Below are 27,070 nucleotides of genomic sequence, written 5' to 3'. Positions count from 1 at the left end.
ATACAATAGAACATCATGCTGAGTATATGAACTGGGGGTCGCTGGCCAGGGCCTGCGATCGCTGCTGAGGGATCGGCTGGGCATCAGTCAGCGAGTGGTGAGCAGCTGAATTGTGCATCACTTGGGTTTTTCCCTTTTGATTTTATTCCTCTCTCCGTCCTTCTCATTACAATTGGTGGTGGTTGTTGTTGTTATTATTATTATCAGTAACAACAATAATAATAATACATTTTCTTTTGTTTCAATTATGAAATTGTTCTTCTCTCAACCCATGAGTTTTACCTTTTCCCCAGTTCTCCTCCCCATCCCTCTGGGACAGGGGGAAGTGAGTGAGTAGCAGCATGGAACTTAGTTGCCAGCTGGGGTTAAACCACGACGCCAAGGTCATCCCCACTGACAACAAATGGGAACTGATCCAGGTTGATCCAATATAAATGTGCATGAAGCTCCAGCTTCTACCCACCTGGGATTAGTTGCCCCTGGGAACAGTGGTTACTTAAAAGCAAATGCAACATGCTACATGGGACAGAATAATTGAACCAACACTATCAGTTTTCAGAATGATAGTAGACATTTATTTGATAACTTACAGAACTGTGAGCTGACATTATCTTCTATGCATTCTTCCTTGGGAGCCTATTTAATTCATGGTACTTTAGTATACCTGTGGCTCCCATGGGACTGGTTTGGATCATGTTATATTTGGTATATAACCTCAGCTGTTCAATATTTGTCATCTCTCTCCTGTGAATATTCTCAGAAAAGGCAAGCTATCTCAGACCCTGAAAAATATGGGACTATTATGCTTCCCATGTATGAGGTGGCAAGAACCATTAAAAAAATTGGGTTTTAGCTATTATTTGAAGCAAATAGGTAGTAACACTGCAGATTCTTCTTAGAAATAATGACTGAAATGACCTCTAATTGTACAGTCACCCTTCAAAACAGGTTAACACTTGACTTTATGCTGACTCCTAAACATCCACCTTAACTGGAAAATAACGTTTTATCTCTATCCCAGACAATTCTGAAACCATCTGTGATTTGAGTGAACACATTAAAAGAGGCAGCCAAAGCAAAACAACCCAATAACTGGAACCTTTTCTTAAATATGTTATCACAGAGGTGCTACCAACACCACTCAGCTCTGGCCAGTGGCAGGTCCATCTTGGAGCCAGCTGGAATTGGCTCTGTCTAACATGGGGATGGCTTCTGGTATCTTTTCACAGAAGCCACCCCTGCAGCCCCCCTCCTGCTGCCAAAACCTTGCCACATAAACCAAATACAATGCAACAACAGTGAAACTGGTTTACTTGAAAAGCTTTTGTCAAAATACCCATGAAGTGAGGTAATACATTCTGTAGTATTTACACTTGAGAAATTGCTATTTAAGTAATATATGGAATTCACTTAAAGTAAGATGGCAAGTAATTTATTTCCTAGCTAACAAAATGCAGTCTCACTTATCCAGAAGTACTCACAATTCTGAAGGACACATTAAGATAAACTTTCTGTCATGGTCAAAAAGGAGGTTATTACTCTTATGTCCTGTGTCTCCAACAGCTCAAATCTTCACTTGTGACAGTAGAAGTAAACAAGCACCTCTTTTAACCCTTCATCCAAAAAGATGTTTTATAAATGCTGTTTTTAAGGTTGCAACAACTAAGTTGTAACTTGGTGTCCAAGACCAATTTTGTTCTGAGTATATGCTGTAGGAAACACTACTTTAAAAATGTTTATATTGAGGAGTTTTAAGAACTGAGGAACACTGCGGGACGTGATAGGATATTGCTTCTGTATGTTTCTAAAGTGCTTTTAACAAAAAGAAAGGTATTGTACCTTGATGAAGATGAAAACACTATAGTACAGTTTCACCCACCTCATCGGGGAAAAAAAAGTCTCATGAAATTAATGTGAGGTTTATTTTTTCCACTTCTTTCTCCTTCCAACATTTTGTTTGCAATCCAACCCATGGCAGTATTTACTTGCCAAATATGAAAGGTACAGTGGCTTATATTATTTTAAATCATGCTTATTTGAGCCCTTAGTTTCAGATTTTCTGTTTTAAGGAATATTTGAAGTATTTAAAAAGCATTTAGAAAAAACATGAAATGACCAAAATAATGGAACATGTTGCACTTACTCATCTATATATATAGCTGCTTATCTTTCAAAGTGTAAAACATTACCACAGACATTTGATCTGTTAAATATCTCTAACACAAAGTTGGCTGTAGCATCCACATACTATAAATAATGACTGTCTTAATCTTTTATATCAAGATTAATTAAACTCCAAGATATTTCTATCAGCAAAAATACATGCATATGGTAGAACGGGAAATTAAAGGAAAACACTACAAGATCTTTCTAGTTCTTTATTTTGTTCAGCCATGTACATAGTTTAAAGAATTAAGGAACACCAGTCATCCCATCAATGGGTAAAAAAAGCATTACATACCACAGTCTTTGGGGTTGTTCTGATTTTGGCTCGGATAGAGTTAATTTTCTTCCTAGTAGCTGATACAGTGCTGTGTTTGGGATTTAGCATGAAAATAATGTTGCTATCACACCAATGTTTTAGTGGTTGCTAAGTAGTGCCTACCCTAAGTCAGGGACTTTTCGGTTTCCCGTGCTCTGCCCAGGAGCAGCTGCACAAGAAGCCGGGAGGGAGCAGAGCCAGGACAGCTGACCTGAACTATCCAGAGGGATTTTCCACACCATAGAACATCATGCTCAGTGTATAAACTGGGGGGAGTTGGCTGGAGGCTGCCAGATGCTGCTTGAGGACTGGCTGGGCGTCAGTCAGTGGGTGATGAGCAACTGTATTGTGCATCACTTGTTTCTCTTGGATTTCATTCCTCTTTTTTTGTTATCTCCCTTTTCACTACTACTACTACTATTATTATTATTATTATTAACTTTATTTCCATTATTAAACTGTTCTTATCTCAACCCATGGGTTTTACCTTTTTCCAGTTCTCCTCTCCATCCCATTTGGGGGGTGGTGTGGGGGGTGAGTGAGCGGCTGCATGGTACTTAGTTGCCAGCTGGGGTTAAACCATGACAGGTTAACTTTTGGCTAGATGTACAAATACAATAAAAGCACAAGCTTCAACTACACCACCAACTCGACAGAAAAAGCCAACAGCCGTCTTTGCTTTAAAGAGGGCATGAGTTCTATGGTTCAGTTTCTGACCTTGCTTGCTTACTTCTCCTCAACATGCCATTCATTTCTGTGAGTCCTTACAGAGAGGCTTGTGTAGAGTCTCAAGTAGCAATGCAGGATCCTCAGTTGTAAGCGTCTGGCGATAAAGGGTGCTGAGGTTCCCTAGAGGAAACTGCCACAAACATATAACAGGAGGAAGTTAAGTGCTACTTGAGTAAGTGTGTTCCATATGAAGTTATGTGCAGTGATTGTGTTCCTAAAAATAAAGCCTCTTCCAAAAGAAAAACACTTCTTGTGTGGACTTTGGGAAAGACAGAACTCACAGAACCAAGCTCTTCCATCAGACACTATCACTGCCTGAGATGAAAACCTAAAATCACATTTTAACACCTTGTGGATTTTGAAGAAGTAACTTTTCATTAATAGTAACTAATGAAAAAATTACTTTTCATTACTAGTAAAAGAAAAAGAAGTAACTTTTTCATTACTAACTGACAGGTACTGAATAATTAAACAGATTTTTCTCATCGCTGACGTGGATGTCTGAGAGCACATCAATGTGACTAATTCATATTTTATCATTAATTCACCATAAATACCAAAATAAAGATTACAGAACATTTTTGATTTGAAAAGCTTTTATAGTCTTCTGCAAAATACCTCATTTTAATCTCCTATTTCATATAAATACCTCATATTTATATCTTGTATTTTTAACTCATTCAAGGGAAGATTCCTTAAAGCATTTAAGATAATTTGCTCAGATCTATCTCTTGGTGAAATATTATTTGATTTTAAGCTTCTGATGAGGCAAATATTTTGATCTATCATTGTGTAGCTCTGCCTGCTGTTTGTGTGATTCTTTGTTCTTTTTCTCAATCTTACCATCTCCTCTAATTTTTACTTCATTTTACTTCATTTAATCCCTTATGTATTTTTTGACACCCCAGCTGCAAGTCATGGAGTGTGTTTACAATCCTCCTTGCCAATCTTCTATTATTTTCCCACAACGTAATTCTCAGGAATTCAAATACAATCTACACTATTTCGGCAGAATGCCTTCATCATAAAATTTGATGCTCTCAAAACCTATGAAGAAGCGTTTCACAGTCACACACTTTGTCCTCACCATTTCCCCCAATTCAATTTTTAACTGCTTCATGTTTTCTTGACTAGAAAAAAAAAAATTCCTCATTATTTAGAGTCCGTAGTATTTAAAATTATAGTTGCTTGAATACCGAGAAGGTGACAAACAACAAAAAAAGGTATTGAAGTCTCTTAGTTCCAGAAAGGTTTATTGTAGTGCCATAAAAAAGTTATTACAGTTCAACCTGTCAGAAGTTTGGGTGGGAAAAACCAGGGAGTACAAATAAGCACTAACTAGTAGCACAGGTATACATGGTGCATATAGTTTATGTATCCAGCTGTGCTGGGTTGGCCCTTGCCAGCAGCTAAGCACCCACACAGCCACTTGCTCACTTCCCCCCACCAGCAGGATGGGGGGTGAACAGGAGGAACAAAAGCGAGAAAACTCATGGATTGAGATAAAACCCAGGGTAACAGGTGAGGCAAAGAGGAAAAAAAAAAAAAGCATCGCAAAAGGAATGACTTGCCACCTCCCATAAGCAGACTGATGCCCAGCCAGTCTGAGCAATGGTAAGCCTAAAGACAACTCCCCTACCATGCTTCTTCCTCCGCTGATTTTTAGTGCTGAGAATACATGGTTTGGAATGTCCCTTTGGCCAGTTTGGGTCAGCTGTGCTTCCCCATCTCCTGCCCACCCCCAGCCCACTCGTGGGGGAATGGGCAGAGTCGAAAACAGAGCGAGCCCTGAGGCTGTGCAGTCAGGGCTCTGCCACAGCCAAAAGAAACGTAACCCTTGTTTAGCCACAGACCCAAAACAGAGCACCATATGGGCTGCGATGAACAAACTCCATCGCAGCCAGACCAAATACACCAATACAAGTTCAATTTAATGTAAAGTGAATTAAGCTTAAACTTGGCTAGCTTGTCTTGGTATCAGATAATTGTAATTGACACTTAAAAAGCAGGAACGGAATAAAAATAATCACATATTTAGCCTCAGCCAAACACTACAGTATCAAAAGATGCTGAATGACTTTTATGTTCTGAAATGTGTCCCAGTCCTTAAAGCTCAGATTGTGCTGCTGAAAAACAAGCACACTTGTAAGCATTTAATTTATGTGGTAAACATGTTACTGATTTTCTAACTCAGACTTTGAAAATGTGATTTTTTTAAAATGTTTTATGGACCAGAAATGAGGCCACCTAAAGAAAAAATGTCACTGAGACCACTAACTCCAGTATTGTTTTACAACTCTGGATAAAGAGCCAGAGACACACATTATGAGGGAATGAGAATATGGTAATTTTTTGTGTCAGGGACACTCAGACTTTTACAGAAATAATACTGCTAGGATTAGGATAGCTGCACTAATGTTGTAGTTTACATTTGCAAAATATGCAGATGAGTCTTAGTTGCATTAAAGTTGTGTGACCACCCTGTGACCTTTGGTATTTATTTTTAAATACAGAACTTGTTACCAACTGCACCAGCTGAGTCCTGAGTTGCAGGAAGAGATCTTGAAGATACCTTTTAAATCCAAGAGTCTTATCTGCTTACGTACACAAATATCAGTAATTTAAGTACATCTTCACAGACATGCTATTTCTCTAGTGCCTTTTTGCCCATGTCCAGAGGTGCAGGTAATATGCAGGGAACATGATAAAGAATAAATCAAATTCTGTACTCCAGTATTAAGCACATGCTTTCCTGTATTTTAAATTATTCCATTTCTACTTTACTGAAAACATATTCAGTATTTGGCACAAAAATTTGTTCTCCAGCAGCAATACCATCTCCTTTAAAGGCATACAGTGAAATGCAGCCAAGATTTTTTTTTTTTACTTTGTCTTAAATTTACACCTTGCAATGAAACCTCACAAAAACCTCTTCGTCTATTACCCATGCCATAAGGAAGGAAATTTCCTAATGTTTTCTCCCTGAATGGCAGCTCCCTCACAGTTTTTGAATGTTTATGTCCTCTTGTTCAAATGTGTAGACACCAAAATCACCAGATGAACACACTTTTTACACATGACATTTTACTCCCTTTACAGAAGAGAATTTAACACTATTCATTTCCCTGTTTATTAACAGTGATGAATAGAGTTGATGATTCCACTTCTTCCTGAAAATGTAGACATCAAATTACTTCCCTGATAACCCTAGACGAGAGAAAAAAAGCAGGCAGTATCAGATGACTGAAATAAAAGAAGGGACATATGATACCATAGGATATGCAAAACCACTGGAAGGTTCTCAGGATCTTCTTTTGTAGATGGTTAAGTATCTCAGCCAGAAATTTGTAATACAGATCATATAGCATTGTTGAATAAATTCAGCACACTTGTTGGACGAACTGTAGGCAAACACACAGTAACAATCTAGAGTGGGAATACCCACAGCAGGTTAATTTCCCATAGAGCTGCTGCTTTTTTGCAAATGCTTTACAGTTCTATAAACATATTCCTTCCCACTCTAAAAGATGCGGATATTTATTTCCTACTGGTGTGTGAAAACACTTAGAAATAAAGGTAACTGTACAAAGGAAACTGGAACCAGATACATACAAGGCTCTGGGATGTCCAAGTAGGCAAATGTCTACTGAGAGGGAAATTTCTGCAGCTTAGATGTAGTGATATTAAAAGTTCCTTATAACTACAGCAGGTCAGATTTCAGACACGGACAGAGACATCTAGCATTGTTTAAGAAACCTGTCTGACCTCCAGTTGCTACTTCAGAAAGTTTTCAGTAGGTTCATGTTCCTGTTTCAGCTGGGATAGAGTTAATTTTCTTCTTAGTAACTGGTACGGTGCTGCGTTTTGAATATATGAGAATAATGTCGGTAACACACTGATGTTTTAGCTGTTGCTAAGTTGTTACACTAAGTCAAGGACTTTTCAGTTTCTCAGGCCCTGCCAGTGAGAGGGCTGGAGGGGCACAAGAAATTGGGAAGGGACACAGCCAGGACAGCTGACCCAAACTAGCTGAAGGGATATTCCACACCACAGAACATCATGCCGAGTATATGAACTGGGGGGAGTTGGCCAGGGCCTGCGATCACTGCTCAGGGACTGCCTGGGCATCAATTGGTCAGTGGGTGGTGAGCAGTTGTATTATACATCACTTGTTGGTTTTCCTTTTGGATATTATTCCTCTCTCTCTCACTCTCCTTTTCATTAAAGCTGTTGTTATTATCCTTGTAATATTTTATTGTAATTATTAAATTTTTCTTCTCCCAACCCATGAGTTTTACCTTTTTCCTGATTCTCCTTCCCATGCTGCTGCAAGCGTGGGAAGTGAGTGAGCAGCTGTGTGGTGTTTAGTTGCCAGCTGAGGTTAAACCATGACAGTTCTGTGTCATATTTGTCGATGTTTTTAATACTGTGTGATATGTAAAATAGTGTAAGCCACCAATGAAGCATGATTTCTAGAGAAAACATCTATTTGAATAGAATAATTGATACAACACACTATTGTAGTATGTGGATACCTGTAAAAAAGGAAAAAAAAGCAAACTTGTAACTTGCTTCATTCTTCTTCATAAATGTTAATAGAATCCACACAGTTTTAAACAGAAGAAATTAGAGAAATTTAGGATGTGATATACAAATTCTGGTACTCTAACCAGAGTTTTGTATGAAGTCAAGTCACTGGAACAGTATCTGTTCTAAATCATGTTGTTTGTCCAGTTAGGTCAAAACAAGAGGATGCAAAGCGTTTTGAGCAAAGAAAAGTAGGTTTGTTTAGCACAAGCGATGCCTTCTAAAAAGTTCAAATCAAGTCTTACAGGGTTTTTCTTCGTGACTGACTTTACAGTATCACATTTTGGACTTTACAAAGCATATGCATTATAGACTCTCCCTGTTCTTGTTGGATCTAGAAAATCTAGAGAGAAAGGCAAAGAAGAAAAGTAAATAGCAGTATGATACTGAATTTTATTTTTGGTATTTGTGATTTTGTAGCACACTATTCACAGAAAAAAAACCTCCTTCATAATTCACCCTCAAGAAAGGCACAGAAAAAAACCCCTTCATAATTCACCCTCAAGAATGGCACAGAAAGACAGTCTATCTCCAATTTGGACGTCCATGGCAAGTCTGCTGATATTTAGCACACATGATAATTGCAAAGAAAATCCCAGGAGCTGTGCTATTTTTAGAAGTCAAGTTTTAGGTGCTTTCCAGGACTTTGAAAGGCTTTATTTAAAATAAGGTTTCTCCTTTTCCCCAAGAAAACCATTGGTGCTCACCTGACAACACCCTGGTATTATGTGAAGTCCCTGAAACAGACAAGGTAGCACCAGAATACTCAGGTGAGTGAAACGAAAACAAATTATTTAAGCAGTTTATGTCATTGCTTTATCCCCTCTGATGCTTTCACTCGTGTCACAGAAACCGTTAGGGCCAATCTGAACTTCAAAGCAATCACCTGCCAGGAGAACTTCCCAGAAACATCCCTCTTTAAAATTTTCACAGCAGTTTTAACTACTGGGAGGGAGCTGGTGGGTTAATGATGCCTACCAGGGTGCTGGGCACCGCCAGAACAGCCGGTGCCTTTCCTTTAGAAGCCTGTGCACCGACTGGGGGGCAGCAGGACACGCCCCCCCCCCCCCCCCCCCCCCCCCAACGGAGAAAGCGTCTGTGGCTCGGGGAAACCAGCACCCACATGAGCACCTGCTCCCCAGCAGCGCTGTGGTTGGCTTTGCGCCGGGCGATGCTAAAGGAAGTTGCCATTGCCACTCGTGTTCCAGCGAGCAGCGTAGCCCGCCGACATGCAGCCATCCACCACCGCTTCACCGCCCCACCCCTCCAGCCAGCTCGCTTCCCTTCAACAAGATGGCGGCCTTCCCACTCGCCTCCTATACCGACATGGCGGGTCGAACCCCCATTGGCGCTCGCCCCCGCCCCCGCCCCGCGATAGGCTGAGCCGCCGACTTTCCCCGCCCCCTGCCTACACAGCCGCTTCCCGAGTTGGAAACTACATTACCCAGGATACCCCGCGCGGGGGTGTTGCCCCGCCCCCCTTTTTCCCCCGCCCCCCCCCTTTTTCCCCCCGCGTAACGCGCCTTCTTTCCTTGCCTGGGCAGAAGAGACGGGCCAAGGTCTCGCGAGAGCTCGCGATGGCCGGGGCAGAGCCGAGCAGCGGTGGGGGGTGGGGGGGCGAGGCGAGGCGCGGGGCCGCCCTGCGCAGGAAACGAAACCGCCCGAGCGGCCGAGGCGGGCCGCGCTCTGCCTCGCCGAGACCCGTTGGCCTGGGCCCCATGGCGGCCGCGGAGGCGGCGGCCGCGCCCGCGGAGGCGGCGCTGGATCCTAGCGGGCTGTCCCCGAAGGAAGAAGGGGAGCTGGAAGACGGCGAAATCAGCGACGATGATAACAACGGCTTCGGGCCCTGCGGCGGCGGCGGCGGCCGCGGCAGCTCCGCGCCCGGCGGCGGCCTCGTCAGCAGCAGGCCCTACTCGAGGCGCAGGCCGCCTCCCGGCCTCCGCGGGGGCATCTCCCTCTCCTCCTCCGGCCGGCCGTTCCCCCGCTCGCGGCACCAGCCCCCGCCGGAGATGGGGCACCTGCACGGCCACGGCGGGTATCGGCCCAAGGACTCGTTCCGCTCCCATCCGCCGCCCATGCCGGCGCCGCGGATGCCGTCGGGCTCGCACTCCGAGACGGGCCCCCGGCTCTCCTTCTGGGAGCGCAGCCACAATGCCCTGGACCGATTCCGCTTTCGAGGGCGGCCTTACAGGGGCGGAGGGCGCTGGGGTGGGAGCCGAGGCGGCGGCGATCGGGGAGGCAACCCTCCGGGGAGGCCGCCCGGAGGGGGAGGCGGCGGCGGATTCAGTAGCAGCCAGGGCTGGAGGGAGCTCTCGCCTCGAAAATGTATCCTTGAGACGTGAGAGGGAGCGGAGGCGGGGAGGCCGTGCTGCTGGGGTGGGCCCGGGTGTGTCAGTGCCGCGTTACGTGGCCGAAAGCCCTGGGAAGGGACGCTGTTCCCTCCCGCTCCGGCGCTGGGGCTGCCGTAGGGTAACGGAGAGGGAGGCTCCCCTCCCGGCCCCGGGCGCTGGCAGGCACAGCGGGCCCTGCTTCTCAAGGAGAGGCTGTTGGGAAGCCGGATTACTGCCGTGACCTGGCTTGCGACCTGGCCGATCTGCCCCGTGTAGGGAGAAAGAAAAAGCGTAGCCTGAGACAGAGCTTTAGTCGATTGGATTCCAGGTGGCTGCTTTTTTAGCCCGAAGTGTGAATATTGTGAAGCAGGGTCAGTCTTTGGTGTGGCGTTTTTCGTGTATGTAATTAGTGTCACAGTTGTAAAGCTAAAACCGTAAGCTTGTTAATTTCCCTTATTGGGCAATGAAGGATCCAGAGGTTTTTCATTTTCCCTTTCAGCTCTTCAGGGGCTGTTACACGTAGCTAAAACGAGCTTTAAAGCTAAACCAAAGTTGAACCGGGAGTGTATGCACAGAATGTGGTTTATATGAGAGTCTGGGTAACATAGGAAAGCTCTGTTTCACGGTAAAGCCATATGCAGCACTTCTTACAGGATGTTCTCTACTGATTGCTCTTACAGTTGCTTAGGTGACTTTTAATGGAGTTCTAGTATTACCTCCTTGTAGGAGTAGGAACTCTGGAAGTGATGGAAGAAGCTGTTCTCGTTTTCCAGCTTTGCTGTAGAGAAACGTAAAGAATGGACTCCAAGTGTAACTTACGAGCAGCCTGGTACTGAAACTTGAGGCAACTGCATTGTTGCCGAACTGAAAGTGTAGGCAAGTAGAAAAAGCACTGAGTGGGAGAACTAGTAGATAAAACCTATTCTCCAGAATCTTGCAGTGTTTTGTTGTCTTCCACACCAGTAGTCAAAGAATGTGTGTCGTTTGCTTGACTGTGCTGTTTGATCCCAGGAACAGGAATTTTTCCTACTTGTGCTGGCAATTAGGGCTTTGAAAGCTACTCATTGGATCCTTAGGTTATTTTAGATGCAAGATTATTTATCCACGTTACTAGTTTAAAAAAAAATGTGAATGGGATATGTAAGCTAGTGGTAGAGATGCTTTTATATAATCTCATTTGTTGAAGCATTACTGGAGTAAGAACTCTTCATGCAAGGATCTTCTCTTGAGAGGCAGTAAGTGATGATGTGACTTGCCCAGGGTCGCACACTAAGATGGTTCTAGTGCTGAAATAGATTTTAAGTCTCTTAATTTGCAGTGTTGCTCTGAGTACCAGAAAATGGCTACTTTCTGTGTAATGAGTAATTTCCAGGGCAAACATATTGGTCATCCTAAACAGACTTGCAGTGCTTGTTGGTATGGATAAAGAATCTCCTTTGTGCTTTTAATTAAAAGAACATTCAGAAACTGGTGATTCCATTTTCAAACCAGAAATGGAAAACGAGGAGCTCTTTCCCCTGATACTTTAAGATGCACTACTTAAATGTGGAGAAGGTTCTAATACTGTTGCTCTTTATTAAAGTGGCATTCAGTTGTTTATGGGTTGTGTAGTTAAGGATGGCCCAAGGTTTTCTCTCGATGTAAGTTTTTTTTTCTGTATTTTTCATATCCTTGCCACCTACAGGAGTCTATATTACAGTGTTCCTAAATACTAAGGTACCTCCATGTTGGTAATATTAATGAAGTAGGGGTCTAGTTCATGGATGTGTGACTTCAGAAGGGACCTTCTCATCAACTGGTGACAAGGAGGCTTGTGGCCTGGAGTGGTATTCCCCCAGGAGAGTGAAATGTTTAAGTGTCTACTAAGCTTTTTTTATTTATCCTTGAGTTAGTACTTCACACAGTGCTTTGTAGAAGTGTATGTATAAATGGAGTAAATGACACAGTGGAACACTTAAAGAATTCTTGTTACTTTTCTTTGGGCGTTAGCTTTTCATAGGCTTTTCTCTTTTAATTCCTAGCAACTTTAACATGAAGCTGTTGGATAGTCATTCTGCAGAAATTCTTGCGTAGGGAATTGTGGAATTTTGAGTCTGAAATACGGGGTCAAAATATGATTTTCTGTTTCCATTGAATTCTGAATTCTACACAGTGTACAATTTTTTTCTTCACTTTTAACCCCCCCAGTTTCTTCAGTTGGTCTTTCTGGTTGTAGGATGAATTTTCACTTGAACTGATCGAAGAAATAACTTGTTTTTATGTATATATGCTTGTCTGCCTTTCATAGCACTTCATGTAGTCTTGCAATCTGTGTGTAGAACCACATATAACAAAAACTTCTACATATGTGAAGCACAGAATTTTCTGATTAATACCGTTGTGGGAGCTCTAGGAATTGTATTATCCTGAGCAAAAAAATCTCAAAGCTTTGTCTTGTAACCCAACTCTAGATGACTCTAGTACTAAATAATAGTTAGACTTATTTTTATAAATGCTGTTAAATCACTTAATTAGCTTCAGATTTTCCTGTGACTCACAAAATCACTAATGTAGCTGTCTTGTTGGAAGCAGAAATGTGTTGGAAGTGAATTTGACAAATATGTTTATTACATAATTTAGTGTTATACTGCACACAGCTTTTAGTATTTTCAATGTATTTATAGATTGTTTGCCTTCTGGCAAAATACGTAGTTTATTTTTACTAGTTTCTGCTTTTTGTACTGATACCTAAGAAAGTATTGTATAACAAAACTGGTAGTACAGAAGTGGCTTTTGTAGAATACATACCAAGATTCTTTATATTTACATTAGAAGTTAATGTAGCAAAATTAAACATCCGAGTTACTGATACATGTGTGAGCAGAATTCAAATATAAAGTCAACGTCCTCTGGATTCAGTATGTCTGCATTCAGAGGATACCTATTTTAGCTTTTAGTTTTACTCCATTTATTGTTTTAGGAGGTGATGTTGATGAAAATGCATTTTGCATAACTGGGTGTGAGTCAGTTGTTACCGCAGTGGGGTTGATACTGATGGTCAAGTGAATCAAACCTGACTCGGTATCCTAAAAGATTTCCCCTTGAGCATGATTATTTTACAGGATAGTTTAGCTTTTCGAGTGTCAGGTTAAGGTAAGAGGAAGTGAATCTCTTTAATAGTGATACGTTTTATTCTGGTTGTGGTTGTTTAAGAATATTTCCATTGCCTGTGTTGGACAACATGTTGTCAAGAAAATCTATCCCTTGGGCATCCATAGACAACCTTTTCTGAATAATTAGTAATTCCCAAACCACTTTTAGTGTTTTTTTTTAAATGTTTTGATTACAAGTCTTTTAGCCAGTGTGTAATTGTGCTGTGGCTAGACTTGGCATTTTATGAAATGATAAAATGAGTGAGAATTAATTTAACCTCCCTTTTTTCAGAATGTCAGATGGGGAGTCAGTACTTGAGTTATGAACTGTGGAACCCTGACTCGCTGTCTGTGACAGCAAACATCTGAGCATTACAGCTGTTGTTTCTGGGAGGATGGTGTGAGCAAGAAACAAAACTTCTCAGCAATTCATGAAATTCTTGTCATAAGTAGCATATTTTAAATTGCTTGTTTGAGAAAATGTTTAAGCAAGCTGTCAGTATATACCAATGGATAAATCTTTTGCATGCTGCTCATATTTATAAGGGATATTTTTCAAGCTAGCCTTAAGGTAAAATTAAAATAGGTAAGAATGATCTTCAGTTCTATTTGTCATAATTTAGTCTTCAGTGGTAATATCACCACTATTTTAAGGTTATACATGTTCTTGTCTTAATTTTCTTGACCAGTAATTCAGCCAAAACTTTTGGAAGGTCTCCATCTAGAAAGCAGAACTACTCTTCTAAAAATGAAAATTCTGTGGAAGAAAGTTTTGAAGATCTGCTATTGAAGTATAAACAGATACAGTTAGAGCTTGAATACATTAATAAAGATGAAAGACTAGCTCTGAGCAACAGGGAAGAAAACGAACAACAAGATGATAATAGAACAGTGGATGCTGAGGACCAAATAAATGTAGAAAATGACAGTATTACAACGGATGCTATAAAAGAAGTATCTCCTGAGGAGAAAAATCCAGTTATAGCCTTTCAGGCATTTGAACTGAAACCTCTCAGACAAAAACTGCCTACTCCAGCTGAGAGGAGCAGATTAAAAAAAGGCAAAGAAGGAACAAAACAGTCATCACAAAAATCTGAAGTCACAGAATCCGGCCAAGGTAAATACTTGTAAAATTGTTATAGCTTGTGAAGTTATTTTTGCTTGCTGTTATCTTTCGGATTTATTAGGTGTTGGGGAAAATTTTACTTTAAAATACTAATTTTAGTTAAAATGTCAAATGTTTTAAGTTACAGATTTAATGTACTTAATTCCTTTAATTACATACATGTGATTGGAAGCATATTTTTTGTTTGTTTTTTAACTTACATGGTTTCTTAGGCTAACTGATAGTTTGGCAGAAAGCATAGAAACAAGACATGATGGTTTTGATTGCGGTTCACAACACAAATCATTAGCTTTCACTGAAAGTTTTTTCCCTTGTTTTATGCAGAAGCAAAATGTGGGTATTTTGTGAGATGAATGGATAACATTTAGAGACATCTTTTTCTGCGTTTCGCCATTGTTATGTGTTTCCTTCAGTGTAGCAAGACTTCATGAGATATTTTCACCAGAATTATTTTGGTCATTATTGATATTCACAAATAGTGAAGAAATCATGGGCCAGAAACAGAAAAGATTTGTAGAAGAAATGTAGCGGTAGAATAAGTATCTTGTTCAGCTAGTTCTCAAGTCCAGGCTAAAGAGCATAATTGCTCAGATGCATGAGCCAGTTAGCAAGAAACAAGTTACTGCATCCAGCTGAACTGTGTTAATAGCCCTTGAGCTTACTTTTAAGTTTGCATCAAAATAAGGCAACCAGCTCAAACTGGTTGTGCTTGAGCCTTCATCTAGTTCTAATAAGGGTGTGCTTGTAGATACGGCTTATCTTATGTTAGCTAATTAGTCAACATGTATGAACTATCAATTTGAGTGGGAAGTGACAAAGTAGTAAATGGATGGATTAAGGATACAGGTGAGTAAGTAGTAGGAATATGAAGAAAGGTAGCTCTAGAGCACTCATTCAGAATGATTTATACATGACTTCAGAATGAGAATTTAGAAGACAAAGTCTGTAAAACTGAAAGAAGAAACTGATAATTAGTAGCCAAACAACCTTAATTCTAGGTATTTTTCCCCTTGTATATTTCCCATTAATAGAAAAAAAATAGGTTCTGGTGGTGTTTAAGAGGTAATGTAGTTTTTAATGGGAGATATGAGGAATATTGACAGATCTTGACTGTAGAAGAAAAACCAGTAGCCTGCAGGAAGAGAACACAGCAAGACAGGAGTAAAAGAGCTATTAAAAAAGCAACACAATCTCTAAGTAAATCCAACTTTAAAACTTAGAAGCACTGAAGTTGAAAATAGATGGTATAGTATGCACATCAAGAACATCTTAATTTTTGCACACCACTCAAATGTATGACATAGGAATGATCTGGAAGCAGAAGTTACGTATGAGTGATGGTTTAAGATAATGTAAGACAGGCTTCCAAGGTAGAAAAACCCAGCTGATTTGAGTTATTGCAGATCCATGTGTAGCAAATGAATGTATACTGCTTAATTATGCATATATTGATAAACTAGCAAAACTTGGTTTTCCAATTATATTTATTTTTAAATGGTGTACTGGATGTTTCTCCAGACCCATTTAAGTTGAAGAACTTGTCTTAAAACTCGGGGAAGTTTTTGTCTCTTTCTAGAGCTAACTCTGTGTGGTACAGAGGCTTCACAGTATTCCCTGCTTTCCTTACCTTGTTGCCCATTAGTCTGTTCAGCCTGTACGATCCCCTTCTGGTTTGAAAGAGCATTTTGGTTTGTGTAATATGTCCCTACATATGTCCGCATCTCAGAAACGATTGTACCATCCGTGTCTCCCTACTTTCATCCTGTGGACTGGATGGTTAGGATCTTTGCTTAGTGTAAGAACTTTTTTGAATTTGACTTTAGAACACTTTTAGAACAGATATGGTATTAGATACTATTTTTCTTCCTTTTCTACGTGTATTGTTAAAAAATGCATGCATGTGCAAGCAGGAAGATCTTCAGTATTTACTACATACCATTTTTGTGGAGGTATAAGGTTTTGGTATATTTTAAACAGTGCCTTTCTGAATGTGGCTTTTCATGAAATGCTAGGAAGAGCTGTATGGAGTACAAGCTTATTTTCGACCCATTTGAATTGTGGGAAGGAATCTTTGAAGAAAAGGTAAAATAGGAATAGGTGTCCAAGCTTCTCACAAAATTTCCTTCCTTGTATACAGATAAACACTATAGATGCATGGTTATATTTAAATAATATAGTTATAATTTTTCCATCAACTATATTAATGGTTTTTAGCTAGAATCAGTACATTATATTATTATCAATAATTAATCGTATAATATACATTACTATGTATATTATACACAAATAATGTGTATATATTTATGCTATGTGATAATCAGGTTGATACGGCTTTTGGGCAGTCTTAAAAAATTAATATGTCAACATCTTAATGTTTAGTGGGAAAGCATTACTATTTTCTATTCCTTTCCATAGGATAACTCTTTTCTGTTTTCCTTTGACATCAAATAAAGCAAGTGTGTTCTTGCTGCAGCTTTGGGCCTTTATATTTAATTCTGCAGAAGATTGACCAGTTACTCAAAATAGTTGCCAGTGGAATCTGAGATGCTCAGGACAACAGCTGATATGAGATGGTAGCATAAAACAGATGGCAAGAAGTCATCTTTTCCCCCTGTCTCCAAATCTGTTTTCCTCTGCTTCTTGGGGAAGTACCTGTCAACCTTAAGGCAGAGAATTAATAAAAAATGACAGGTTGTGCCTTAGGATTGTGGCATAGTGATGATGTAGATTTCATCAGACATGCCAAGTTTATATTAATGTTTGTAAATGTGATCTTAAAGATGCAACTGCTATTCTGTTTTATACAAGGTACCAATGATACTGATAAAATATGTTTGTGTGGATTAAATTCTGCACATAATTTTAATGTAGCTCTGTCTCATGAGAAACAGCTCCCTCAAATATGTTATTTTTCTTTTGGAAGGTACAGAAGATAAAGAACAAACCTCAGGGCGAAAGCTTAGCAGTTCAGATGTAACATTTGAAAAGGTAAGAAAGTATTCCTCTGTAGATGAGGCATAATCACAGTACAATACTGCGATGGCTTTTTCCAAATTGCAGTCCAGAAATGTTTCAGTAGTAGAGTCAGTCTGTTCTTAAGGAATGACACTTACCAGTAAAATAGGATTTTTAAGCTTTCTCTTTGTGAAAATTTTGGGACTGCTGTCAAAAGACTTTCTAAAAAAAATAGTTAAATGATGTTTCTTGAGGTTTTTTTGTCTTATCCTTCTCTTCTGTAGAAGCTGCTTGATGATGAGGAGGAGATGTCTGAATTGCAACTTAGGCTTCTTGCACTTCAGTCTGCTAGTAAAAAATGGCAGCAAAAAGAACAACAGGTGATGAAGGAAAGCAAGGAAAAACTAACAAAAACGAAAAGTGTAACACAGAAAGTCAAAGCCAGTACAAAAGCACATTCAACAAAAAAACCTAGTGCTACAGGTAATAAGTTTAATGTTACTGAAATGTTTATCAATGGCATGACTACTGAAATAAAAAGAAACATATTATGTTATGTGTAGCCTTGGGCAATGAGCCTTTAATCCTTTTAAACCCCTGTACATCTACTTAAGGCTCTTGAAGAATCTTAGGAGTAGGGGGAACAGTTAAGGTAGGGTGAAGTTAATCACAATCTTTTTATTTAAAGCCAAGCAAGGACTGAGGAAACAACAGTCGAAGACATCAAAGAAGATGCAGCAGCAAAAGGAACAAGATAGGCGTCAGAAAGAGGAGGACCAGAGGAAGCAAGAAGAGGAAGAGGAGAGAAGAAAGAGAGAAGAAGAAATCAGAAAAATTAGGGACCTCTCAAATCAGGAAGAGCAATACAATCGGTTTATGAAGCTAGTTGGAGGAAAGAGGAGATCGAGAAGCAGGGTAACAATTTTTTTTACGTGGTGTTCAGGTGTTAATTTGGGATTCATGAGTGATTTCTGTCTTGCCCCTCCTGGTTCTAGATTGTGTTGTCTTCCCCCTGTCCCCCCAAAAAAGAAATGCTCAAAGTATTTCAGTGTTGACAGTGTTTTAATCCCATGCTTGACAGGCATCCCTTTGTGTTTGGTAAGATGAGTTTTATATGAGTTGTACATCTGCAAGTCATTGGTAAAACGTTTTCTTCCTAAAGGTGTTTTGAACATTGTGATGAAAGAGCAATCTGTAATTTAACAGAAACCAATCAACCAAACTTTCTTGGCTTTCTTCTTTTAGACTGTAGTTTTATCTCCACACTTTCAAACCTTTTGTATCTATATAACTTCAGTGGCCTGCTTCTTTCAAAATGTCATCTGAGGTTTGGTTTCTTTGTAGTGTTTTTTAATTTGTCAAGGTACAAAATACGTTCAGACATGAAAGGAAGACAATTACTTCAGCCTCATTACAAGATGACAGGATTGTGTCAAATTCATGAAGGAATAGAGTTAGTGCAGTGGTCATCATGCTGCACTTGTATGCTGTCTTCACTCTGTCATCTTGAAGCTAGCAAAAGGCACTTGAATTGCTAATGTTCTGTCTCTAAAACGTTGGTATATTACAGAAAAAAATACTTAATTCAGCATTAATTCTTTCATCATGGAAGCAGTACAGCTGCTGCAGCTAGGTGCTTCAAGTGCTTGGAGCTACTGATGGTATAGGGAGAAATGAAGCTGCAGCGAAGGGAATTGAGACTCCCTACTTGAGGTCATATTATAGAAATGTCCCATTTGTAATGATGAGTTGAAAATTTGAGCTAAAAGTGTTTAACTGTAAAAAGTAGAAATTCTAAAAGCTACCAGTGTCTACTGTATGCCTCTGAAAGATAGAAATTGAGGAGTCTAAGAAGTCATACTTACCTGTTGTGCATATTTTCAGTGTTTGCTGAACATTGATTGGCATCCATATAGCATTAGGCATTCTCTAAACAATCTATTAGTTGACAGTCTCTGGCATGTTTCAGTTGGTATGTGGCTCCTTCTGGGACAGTAAGTGACTTTTACACCTGAAACATCAGCCTTGGCACAATTGGAACAAGTTTCACGTAAACACACAGTCTTTGTCATAGTGAAGGTGATCCTTGTGCAATTCGGTCTTGGTAACTGCTGTGACAGATTAACAGAAATAATAAATCATTTAATTCTCTTTCAGTGTTTCAGAAATATATAACCATGGCAATCTGCCAGGTAGATAATGATGTAAGAGTTGTTTAAAAATTGTTTCTATGTATCATGACAGCCCCCACCCCTCCTCCCCAAAGAGATCCAGTTTTCAGACTGGTAGTTAATTTGTCAAGTCATTACCTGTAATGGATTTGATTAAAAAGTGATCTTCGCTTTGCTCTTTTTGTACAAGTAAGTTGTATTATAAAGCAATTGGAAGACAAAATTGTAAGGGTGTGTTTCTAAAATTCACTTTTAATTGGCTTGTTCTGAAAGAATAACATAGGACCTGCTACATAAAATACACTTTTTTTGTGTTTAGTCTTCAGATACAGACTTGAGATGGTCTTTGGATAAGCAGTCTACAGATAGTGCAGGAGGCATATATCAGTATGATAACTATGACGAAGTTGCTATGGATACAGATAGTGAAACTAACTCTCCAGGTAAGACTTATTTAGTTTTCTTATATGGTGGTTGGTAAAAATAGCTAAAAAGTGGGAAATGAGTCATCATTTTAGAAGGAAAGTCTTCCTTTTGAGATGTGGCAGTTACAGAACTAACATTTTAAGGTGAGTTATTCTGTCTTGGTTTAATGCTGATTCTCTTTCCCATCTTTGCTGGAGTTGTATTATGAAGGTCTTAAAGGTTATACTGTTCCGAGTACAGACTTTATTCTTTACATTACCAAGCAGCTGTGTAGAAAGGGCCCCAGGGTGTTGACTGGATAGACAGAAGCTTTGCAAAAAAGCTCCTGGGAGTCCCAATGAACATGAAGAGAAAAGTGAGTCAGCAGTGTGGCTTTGGGTGGTAAAGGCAAACTGCATCCTGGGTTGTAGCACTGTAAATATTAATGGGTGGGTGGGTTTATTAAACACTGATGAGACTGCATCAGTCTTGTGGTTTCATGGTAGGAGAAAGTACATACTACGAATGTAGCAAAGGACCTTCTTGACTTAAGTCAAACTGGTTCAGGTCTGTTTTTCATAAAGTTCATTGGTGACTGGAGCAGTTAGTTTATTGCAAGATACTGGGAGAGCTGAGTTTGTGTTGAGAAGGCTGAGGAGGGCTTTTGCTGCTGTCTTCAACTGTCTAGTGGCCAGTTACAGAGAAGACAAAGCCAAACTGCAGTGTGTGCAACAGAAGGACAAGGCACAACATTTAAATAGTAGCACATAAATTCTAGTTAGATACAAAGGAAGACTTTCACAGTGTATGGTCAAAAACTAGAACAGATTAATTAGAAACATTGTAGAACCTCCATCTTCAAATATACTTGGAACTTGACTGGACGAGGACTTTAGCGATCTGACTTCAGGGGCAGCCCTTCTTTGAGCACCTGTGCTGGGACATATGCCTTCCAGAGGTGTCTTCCAGCCTAAATCATTTACTGACCCTGAGTTTGAGGTGACTTTAAGGTATTCAGGTTTCCTTGTTCCATCTCAACATTTGAAATGCTGAGAAAGCTTCATTAAGCATACTGCTTTATTGGCCATTTCTATTCTCTTGCTTTTTATCCTCCATCTCTTTTTTTTTTTTTTTTTTTTTTCCTCCTTTTTCTCCTTTCTTGTCAGCCTTCCTCATTTGCTAGAATACTGCAGCTGCTGTTTTGGACATGTAAGCTACATGCATCTTCTCTTGATGCAGCATCTCAAGCTCTGGTTTTATGTATCAGAATTCAGTGTCAGCTGTGCATTTGGTGTACCTCTCTCCTAATCTGTATTGTATTTTTGGGAGCCAGGAATCAGGAGACTCTGTGTTCAGATACCTAGTTTAAGGTGGTAGATTGTTGCAAATTAAACCAAATGAGGGCTGAGTCATTACCTTAGTAGTACTGTTTGGCTGTACTTAGCATTTTGTATGTAAAATAGAAAAATGACAAGTACATGCTCTTTTTATATAGATATATGTAAGAAGTAACACCAGACATGACAATGCATTTACCTTTTGAATTGGTGTATAGTAAAAACATTTATCTCCTGCTGCTGCATTAAGTCAGTTGAAGTATAAGCATGAGTTGGTGTTCAGTGAGAAATCTGGCAGGTAATTACAGTCAATTGTTTTTTAATTACAGCTTCTTCTCCAGTGCAGCCTCCTTTCTTTGAGTGTCCAATAGGCTATTTTCCACCTTCAGTACCACCAATTTCCTTGCCACTGCCACCTCCAGTTCCAGTAAGTAACCTTGAAAGGGTGTTTTTGAAAATGTTGATAATTCTAATTTTGTATGTTATTTAAAATGTTAAAGTTAGGATTAAATTTAGATTCTGTTTTTGATACAGTTCTCTATTTGGTGGTTCCCTTGAACTATCTGATAGACTTGCGGTTGCTTTTCAGAAACTTTCAGCTATTTTTTGGCTGATTCAGTTCCTGTTTACTGAAAATTCTCCCTGTTGAACTAAAATTTTCTTTTCATTTAGAGCTATGCCGTTTCATAACGGAAAGCAAAAACTTACTGAAGCACGTAAGAAAAATAATGAATTGGCATTGTTAGTGCAGGGCAAGTTTGCCTCTTATCTCTAGGCCATGTATGCAGATATGCTTATTCTCTGACTTGTTACCTGGATGTGGGGAAACAACCAAAACAGTAGCTCATCACGGTCCTTTTTTCAAACTTTGGCATTTTGACTATATGCTGTCTTCTCATCTAAGAGTCCACATGGAAATTTAATTAGCATTTTTTTTCCCACCACTTTTCTTCACTGAATGATTGTTGTCCTTCTTAGTAAAGCAGTGGAAAGTTGCCACTCTGTGCCATGACATCCTCTGAATTTTTGGCTAAGGGAAAATGTAATTTTGTTAGCTACGACAAATTCACAAAACTATTTAAGGACTGTTTTTTTTCAAGCACTGTAAATTTATCTGGCCAGCCATATTTCTGTGGCTAGACTGTCTCTGGTTCTGAATTCTCATTTACGTTTAGTTTGTGTGTTTGGATTACTTTAGTATCCAAATGTAACCTTGTTGTTTCCATTATCATCTTTGAGTAATTATTGTTTAGCAGCAGCCTTTGACAGTGATCTAAATCCCCTGCAGTTTAAATTAGTTTTAAACCATGAAATAATTTAGGTCTTGTCCTCTGCTAAATAATCATAAAGTAGTAATAAACTGTCAGGTTTCAGCCTCTTGTGGTTTTGTTTTTTTTAATCTCAGCCTGTACCATCTTTGAGCCAACTTTATGTGGAGGGTATTTCTTGTGTTTCTCTTGAGCCACCTCCACCTCTTCCACCTCTTCCCCCTGAAGAGCCAGAACAGCCACCAAAACCTCCATTTGCCGATGAAGAAGAGGAAGAGGAGATGCTCTTAAGAGAAGAATTACTCAAGTCTCTGGCCAACAAACGAGCTTTCAGATCTGAGGTACTGCATTGTTTTTTTTAATGTAAACCTCTAGATGGCAATATTGACCAAAACTTCAATGTGATCTGTTAAGTGAGGATTACAGGCTTTTTTATGCTGCCTTCTGATCATTTAAAAAAAATAATCAACCAACTCAAACCTTTCATTACCCTTTGCCCTTGCCCCCAAAATGAAACAAAAGCTACCCTTTGAGTTGTACCTTGTAGTGTCTCTTATTTCTGAAAGAATTATGAAACTTCAAGGTACTGAAAATAGAGTATGTTCAGGGGAATAGGGATTTTATTTTCTGAAGAAAAATGTTTTATCAGCTGTCAGAAAACAAGATGCTTAACTTTGTTTCAACCTTATAGCAAAAGGCGTTAGAGGTTAACTGTTTTCTTTTTTTTTTTTTGGAGTGAGAAACAAGGTTTGTGGTTTTGAAATTTCAGGGTGTTTTTGACCTCATTAAAACGTTGCAGAACTTTTGCAGTTGACTTGTGAACGACTGGCATATTCTTGTGTGCCTTTTTTGGTATTACTGCAGAATTGCAAGATTTGTCTAATGCTTGGATAGTCTGCCTAAATCACAATTCCAAGTTCTAAAACATGTATGGAACAACCTTATTTATGTTTATGTCTTTTAAAGTAACAGTATATAGTGTGTGTTTTTATGACTGTATCTTTGTTTTTTGTTAGGAAACTTCAAGTAACAGTGGTCCACCTTCCCCTCCTGTTCTGGATAACTTTCAGTCTGTGCCAAGAAGCAATCTGTCTGCTGTCAGTATTAATACTGTGTCTCAGCCACGAGTACAAAATACAAAGTTCATTAGAGTACCAAGGCCTCCACGAGCAGTGATTACAGTAAGGAAATATTGGTGCTTTTTATCAATAAGACACTGAGTGTAAGTTGTCCTCTGTTCAAATGAACAGCAGATTTAAGATTTTCTAGTGATACAGCACAGAATGGTGGAGCTTCAGTTAAACATTTGAATTATTAGTGACTTTGATAATCCATATGCTCTTATAGAAACAATTTGATGCCGAAGTAAGAATTTACAGCTTGAAAGCATCAACATAGGCCAGCAGTAATCTGAACCAAGAGACATATAGTTCAACTAATTTCTTTTTCAGATTAGCATAGACTGAAGGGTGCTATCCAATATTAGCTGAGCCAGTCTAATCACTGTTGCCAAAAAAGGGGTGATCTTGCTCTTTCTTCTGCCTCTGGTCAAATCTCCCTTCTTTTAAACTGGGGTCTAGAGCATCAGTCCTGTTGCTGAACTTATTTAACGTGCTTAACTGGTTAGAAAACTAACTTTGGGAGGTGGGAGGTATTTTTCCTTCTAGGGGGAGTTGAATTTTTTCAGTGAACAGTTTGTGAGCATTCAGAGCCAGCACAAAAGTAGTGGCAGATGGCGTGTCTGTGGGTCAGGGTGGAAGACAGTATTCTCTTCAGGCAGCAGCAGACTTCATTACATTAGCTCAAGCCATATTCTGTAACTTGACCAAATGGTCATGGGAGGTATGCACAGCTTGCTTTTGATTTGTGATAGCTGCAGTCTCCTTGGATTGTTGGAAACGTGTTCTAAAAACATATTTGCCTGTGTCATGCCAGACTGGAAGCCCTCCTAATTTATGGCAGTGAACCATACACAGGTGGCCAGTTTGTGATTAACAATGCATCTTACAAAGCTTAGCTTGTTGTAGCTCTTTGCCATGCAGTTTCTCTAATGAATAGTATGATTGAGTCCATACCTTTGCCTTTCTGCCAGTGGATGCTGTCTCTAATAATTTTTTACTAAAATTTGGAGGAATACATAGTGTCTGTGAGTCTATTGTGGCACTGTCAAGTGTAATTGTAGCTGGCTAGCAGTTTTCTTGCTCATAAATACAGACCTTATGATTGCTTGGTCACCTGATGCCATAATGAAAGAAAAAAAGCTTGAGATGGTAAACATGAATGTTCTTTTTTTGGGCATTCTGAGGCCTGCTTTCCTTTCTGCAGGAGAATTGTGCTCTTAAGCCTAAAGTGGACATATCTTTTTTTTGGCTATACTCATCTTCATGATCTACTTTAAATTCTAGATATAGCTGGAATTTATTGTTCAATTTGGATATACTTATATCCTTTCTACAATAATTATGTTCACTTACATTTTTTGAGTGTTCTTATGTTTAAATACTAAACATATTCTGAAAAAAACCCTTAAATTACCACATATTCTATTGTCCTGAGACTTCATTAACTGCTGCTGCATGAATGAGGGAAAACACGTTACTGGGGAGCTGTTGGTTTGTTTTTTAGTAACATAATAAATATCTCTTACCAGCTGTGCTGTTGAAAGGCATTATGTAAATGTTAAAAAACCCTACAACTGAAATTCAGTACCTGCTGCTAATGATAGTTAGCTTAGTTAAAGGTGACAGATTAATACCTTGTATTTGAATTGGCTGGCTTGGCTAGTGTCTCTTTTTACAAGAATGGTTATGGAAACAAAGTGTTTTGTATTTGTTAATAATTTTTTAAAATAGAATATTTATATATAAAGTAAGTGTGTGTTTTAAGGAACTTATGGCCAAATAATGTTCACAGAAGCCTAGTCACAAGCTATTTCTGTCCTCTGAAAGCAATTTGATGTGAAAACGAAACCAATTACTCATATTAGTTTAAGCTTTTAGAAGCAATTTGTATTGAATGCTTAGGTTTTCTTTTAACTTTTGTAGTATTTGGTTTTTCTTACTAGAGCCTAAAGTGAACTCAGAATTCAGTTTTGAACTTAAGAACTGATAGTTTTTCTGTGAGTATTTTTGGATATATGCAGAAATCTTAAAATCACAAATGCCTAATAAAGGCAAATTATGGAGGCTTTTGAAATTAGTAGTTTTGGGGGCTTGGTAGCTTTTGAATGTTTTGTGTGCTGTACTATATTTCAGAAGAGGTTTTAAATTTACAAACCTTGAGATCTCTTATGTGGAGTTGAGGACCTCTGCATAGTGAAATAGCCTACAGATATTGGTTTGTTTTTTCAATGACATCTTGTAACCCTTTTTCAAAGTAGTCATGGACACTCAGGGGTCTGTTCACCACGGCTGGAAAATCAATTGGAACATTATGGGGAGATCCTTCATTACAGCTGTAGCTATGGTTCCCCTGCAGTAGCAGCTGATCTTACTGAAGGCATTGTGATGGTAGTCTGGTGTTCCTTTACTGATTGTTAAATGTTTTGCTGAATCACATAAAAAAAAAACCCTAGGAAAAAACACCTGGAGAAAAGCTGACTGACCCTTCCTGTTATCAGCTTTTCCTCTAGATGAAAAATGGGGAAGGAAGGCAGTTAGGGACTGTTTATCCTACAGAACTGTGCCAAAAGCAGCTTTGGCCTTTTAATACCAAGAGCCAGTGATAGGCGAGGGTTGTATCTGAAGATGAGAAGGGTGGGGTGCCTTGCCTGATTAATTTAGGTTTCCATGGAGCTACAGCTGGAGAATATTGGTGAGGCAAGGACCAGTGCCTTGTTTTGTTTTCTTGCACCTGTATAAGCTGGAGTTTCATCTGCCTGTGCTATGGTGGTGCAAAAATAATGCATCTGTAGTATGTTCAGTAGTAGTAGATGCAATCCTTATTTTAAGAAGTCTACAGAAAGAGAATAACAAAAAGAAATGATTATGGAAATTGGGTATTTAACTTTAAAAAGTAGGCGATTTTAGTAGGGTGTGTGCTCTAAAAGACACTTAGAGCACTGAAGAGGTCCTGTCCTGAGGTAAAAGTTAAATGTGTGACTGTAGTTGTCCAGACCTAAACTGGGAGATGGGAAGAGCAGTCCTGGAAATGTGAACTGAGCTGCTTCTTCTTGAGCCGTTAACTCCAGAGCATTTGAGCTTGATGTCGGCTGTCTGCTTGTTTCTGCATCTTTCTTTGTGCTGGAATTGGCAGTCATCTGATCTTCAGTGAGCTGTTTCAGTTAGTGATGTTGGCAAAAAGTGGTTAATGTTTCACTTGCTTTTTATGTGCTGTCGGTGTTCTGCCAATTTAACTGCCTGAGCAACTCACTATAAGGTCAGCTAAGTATAACTGTGGGACAAGAGGCATTGCAATTGTGTGGCTTTGTCTGCCACAGCATTTCTAATGCAGACTTGATTGTTACCTCAGTTACTTAAAAAAAATGCTTGCAAATGTCACATAATTTTCATTACAATTGAAATAATTCATGAAGTATAGGAATAAAGGG

The 27,070-nt window shown here is 39.4% G+C and overlaps 1 protein-coding gene across 6 annotated transcripts in view; it reads left to right on the top strand.

The window, feature by feature from the left end:
* Window positions 1-9,360: 9,360 nt before the first annotated feature.
* ZFC3H1 (zinc finger C3H1-type containing) overlaps window positions 9,361-27,070 on the top strand; it is a 43,318-nt gene continuing 25,608 nt past the window's right edge. For 5 of the 6 annotated variants that reach the window (XR_008732275.1, XR_008732276.1, XM_005431898.3 and 2 more), the window contains exons 1-9: window positions 9,361-10,123; window positions 13,957-14,376; window positions 17,309-17,373; window positions 17,625-17,823; window positions 18,029-18,255; window positions 19,831-19,954; window positions 21,583-21,680; window positions 22,659-22,862; window positions 23,538-23,702. Coding sequence is in view for 4 of the 6 variants with exons in the window: in XM_005431898.3 (XP_005431955.3) it covers window positions 9,376-10,123; window positions 13,957-14,376; window positions 17,309-17,373; window positions 17,625-17,823; window positions 18,029-18,255; window positions 19,831-19,954; window positions 21,583-21,680; window positions 22,659-22,862; window positions 23,538-23,702 (2,250 nt within the window). In the remaining 2 variants the exon portion in view is untranslated. The remainder of the gene's footprint in view (window positions 10,124-13,956; window positions 14,377-17,308; window positions 17,374-17,624; window positions 17,824-18,028; window positions 18,256-19,830; window positions 19,955-21,582; window positions 21,681-22,658; window positions 22,863-23,537; window positions 23,703-27,070) is intronic. The other variant, XM_055710545.1, reaches the window with a different exon arrangement.

This window comes from Falco cherrug, chromosome 5 (genome assembly GCF_023634085.1).
Source record: "Falco cherrug isolate bFalChe1 chromosome 5, bFalChe1.pri, whole genome shotgun sequence".
Lineage (NCBI taxonomy): Eukaryota > Metazoa > Chordata > Aves > Falconiformes > Falconidae > Falco > Falco cherrug.
The sequence above is the reverse complement of the archived record's forward strand: the minus strand, read 5'-3'. Positions and strand labels throughout refer to the sequence as shown.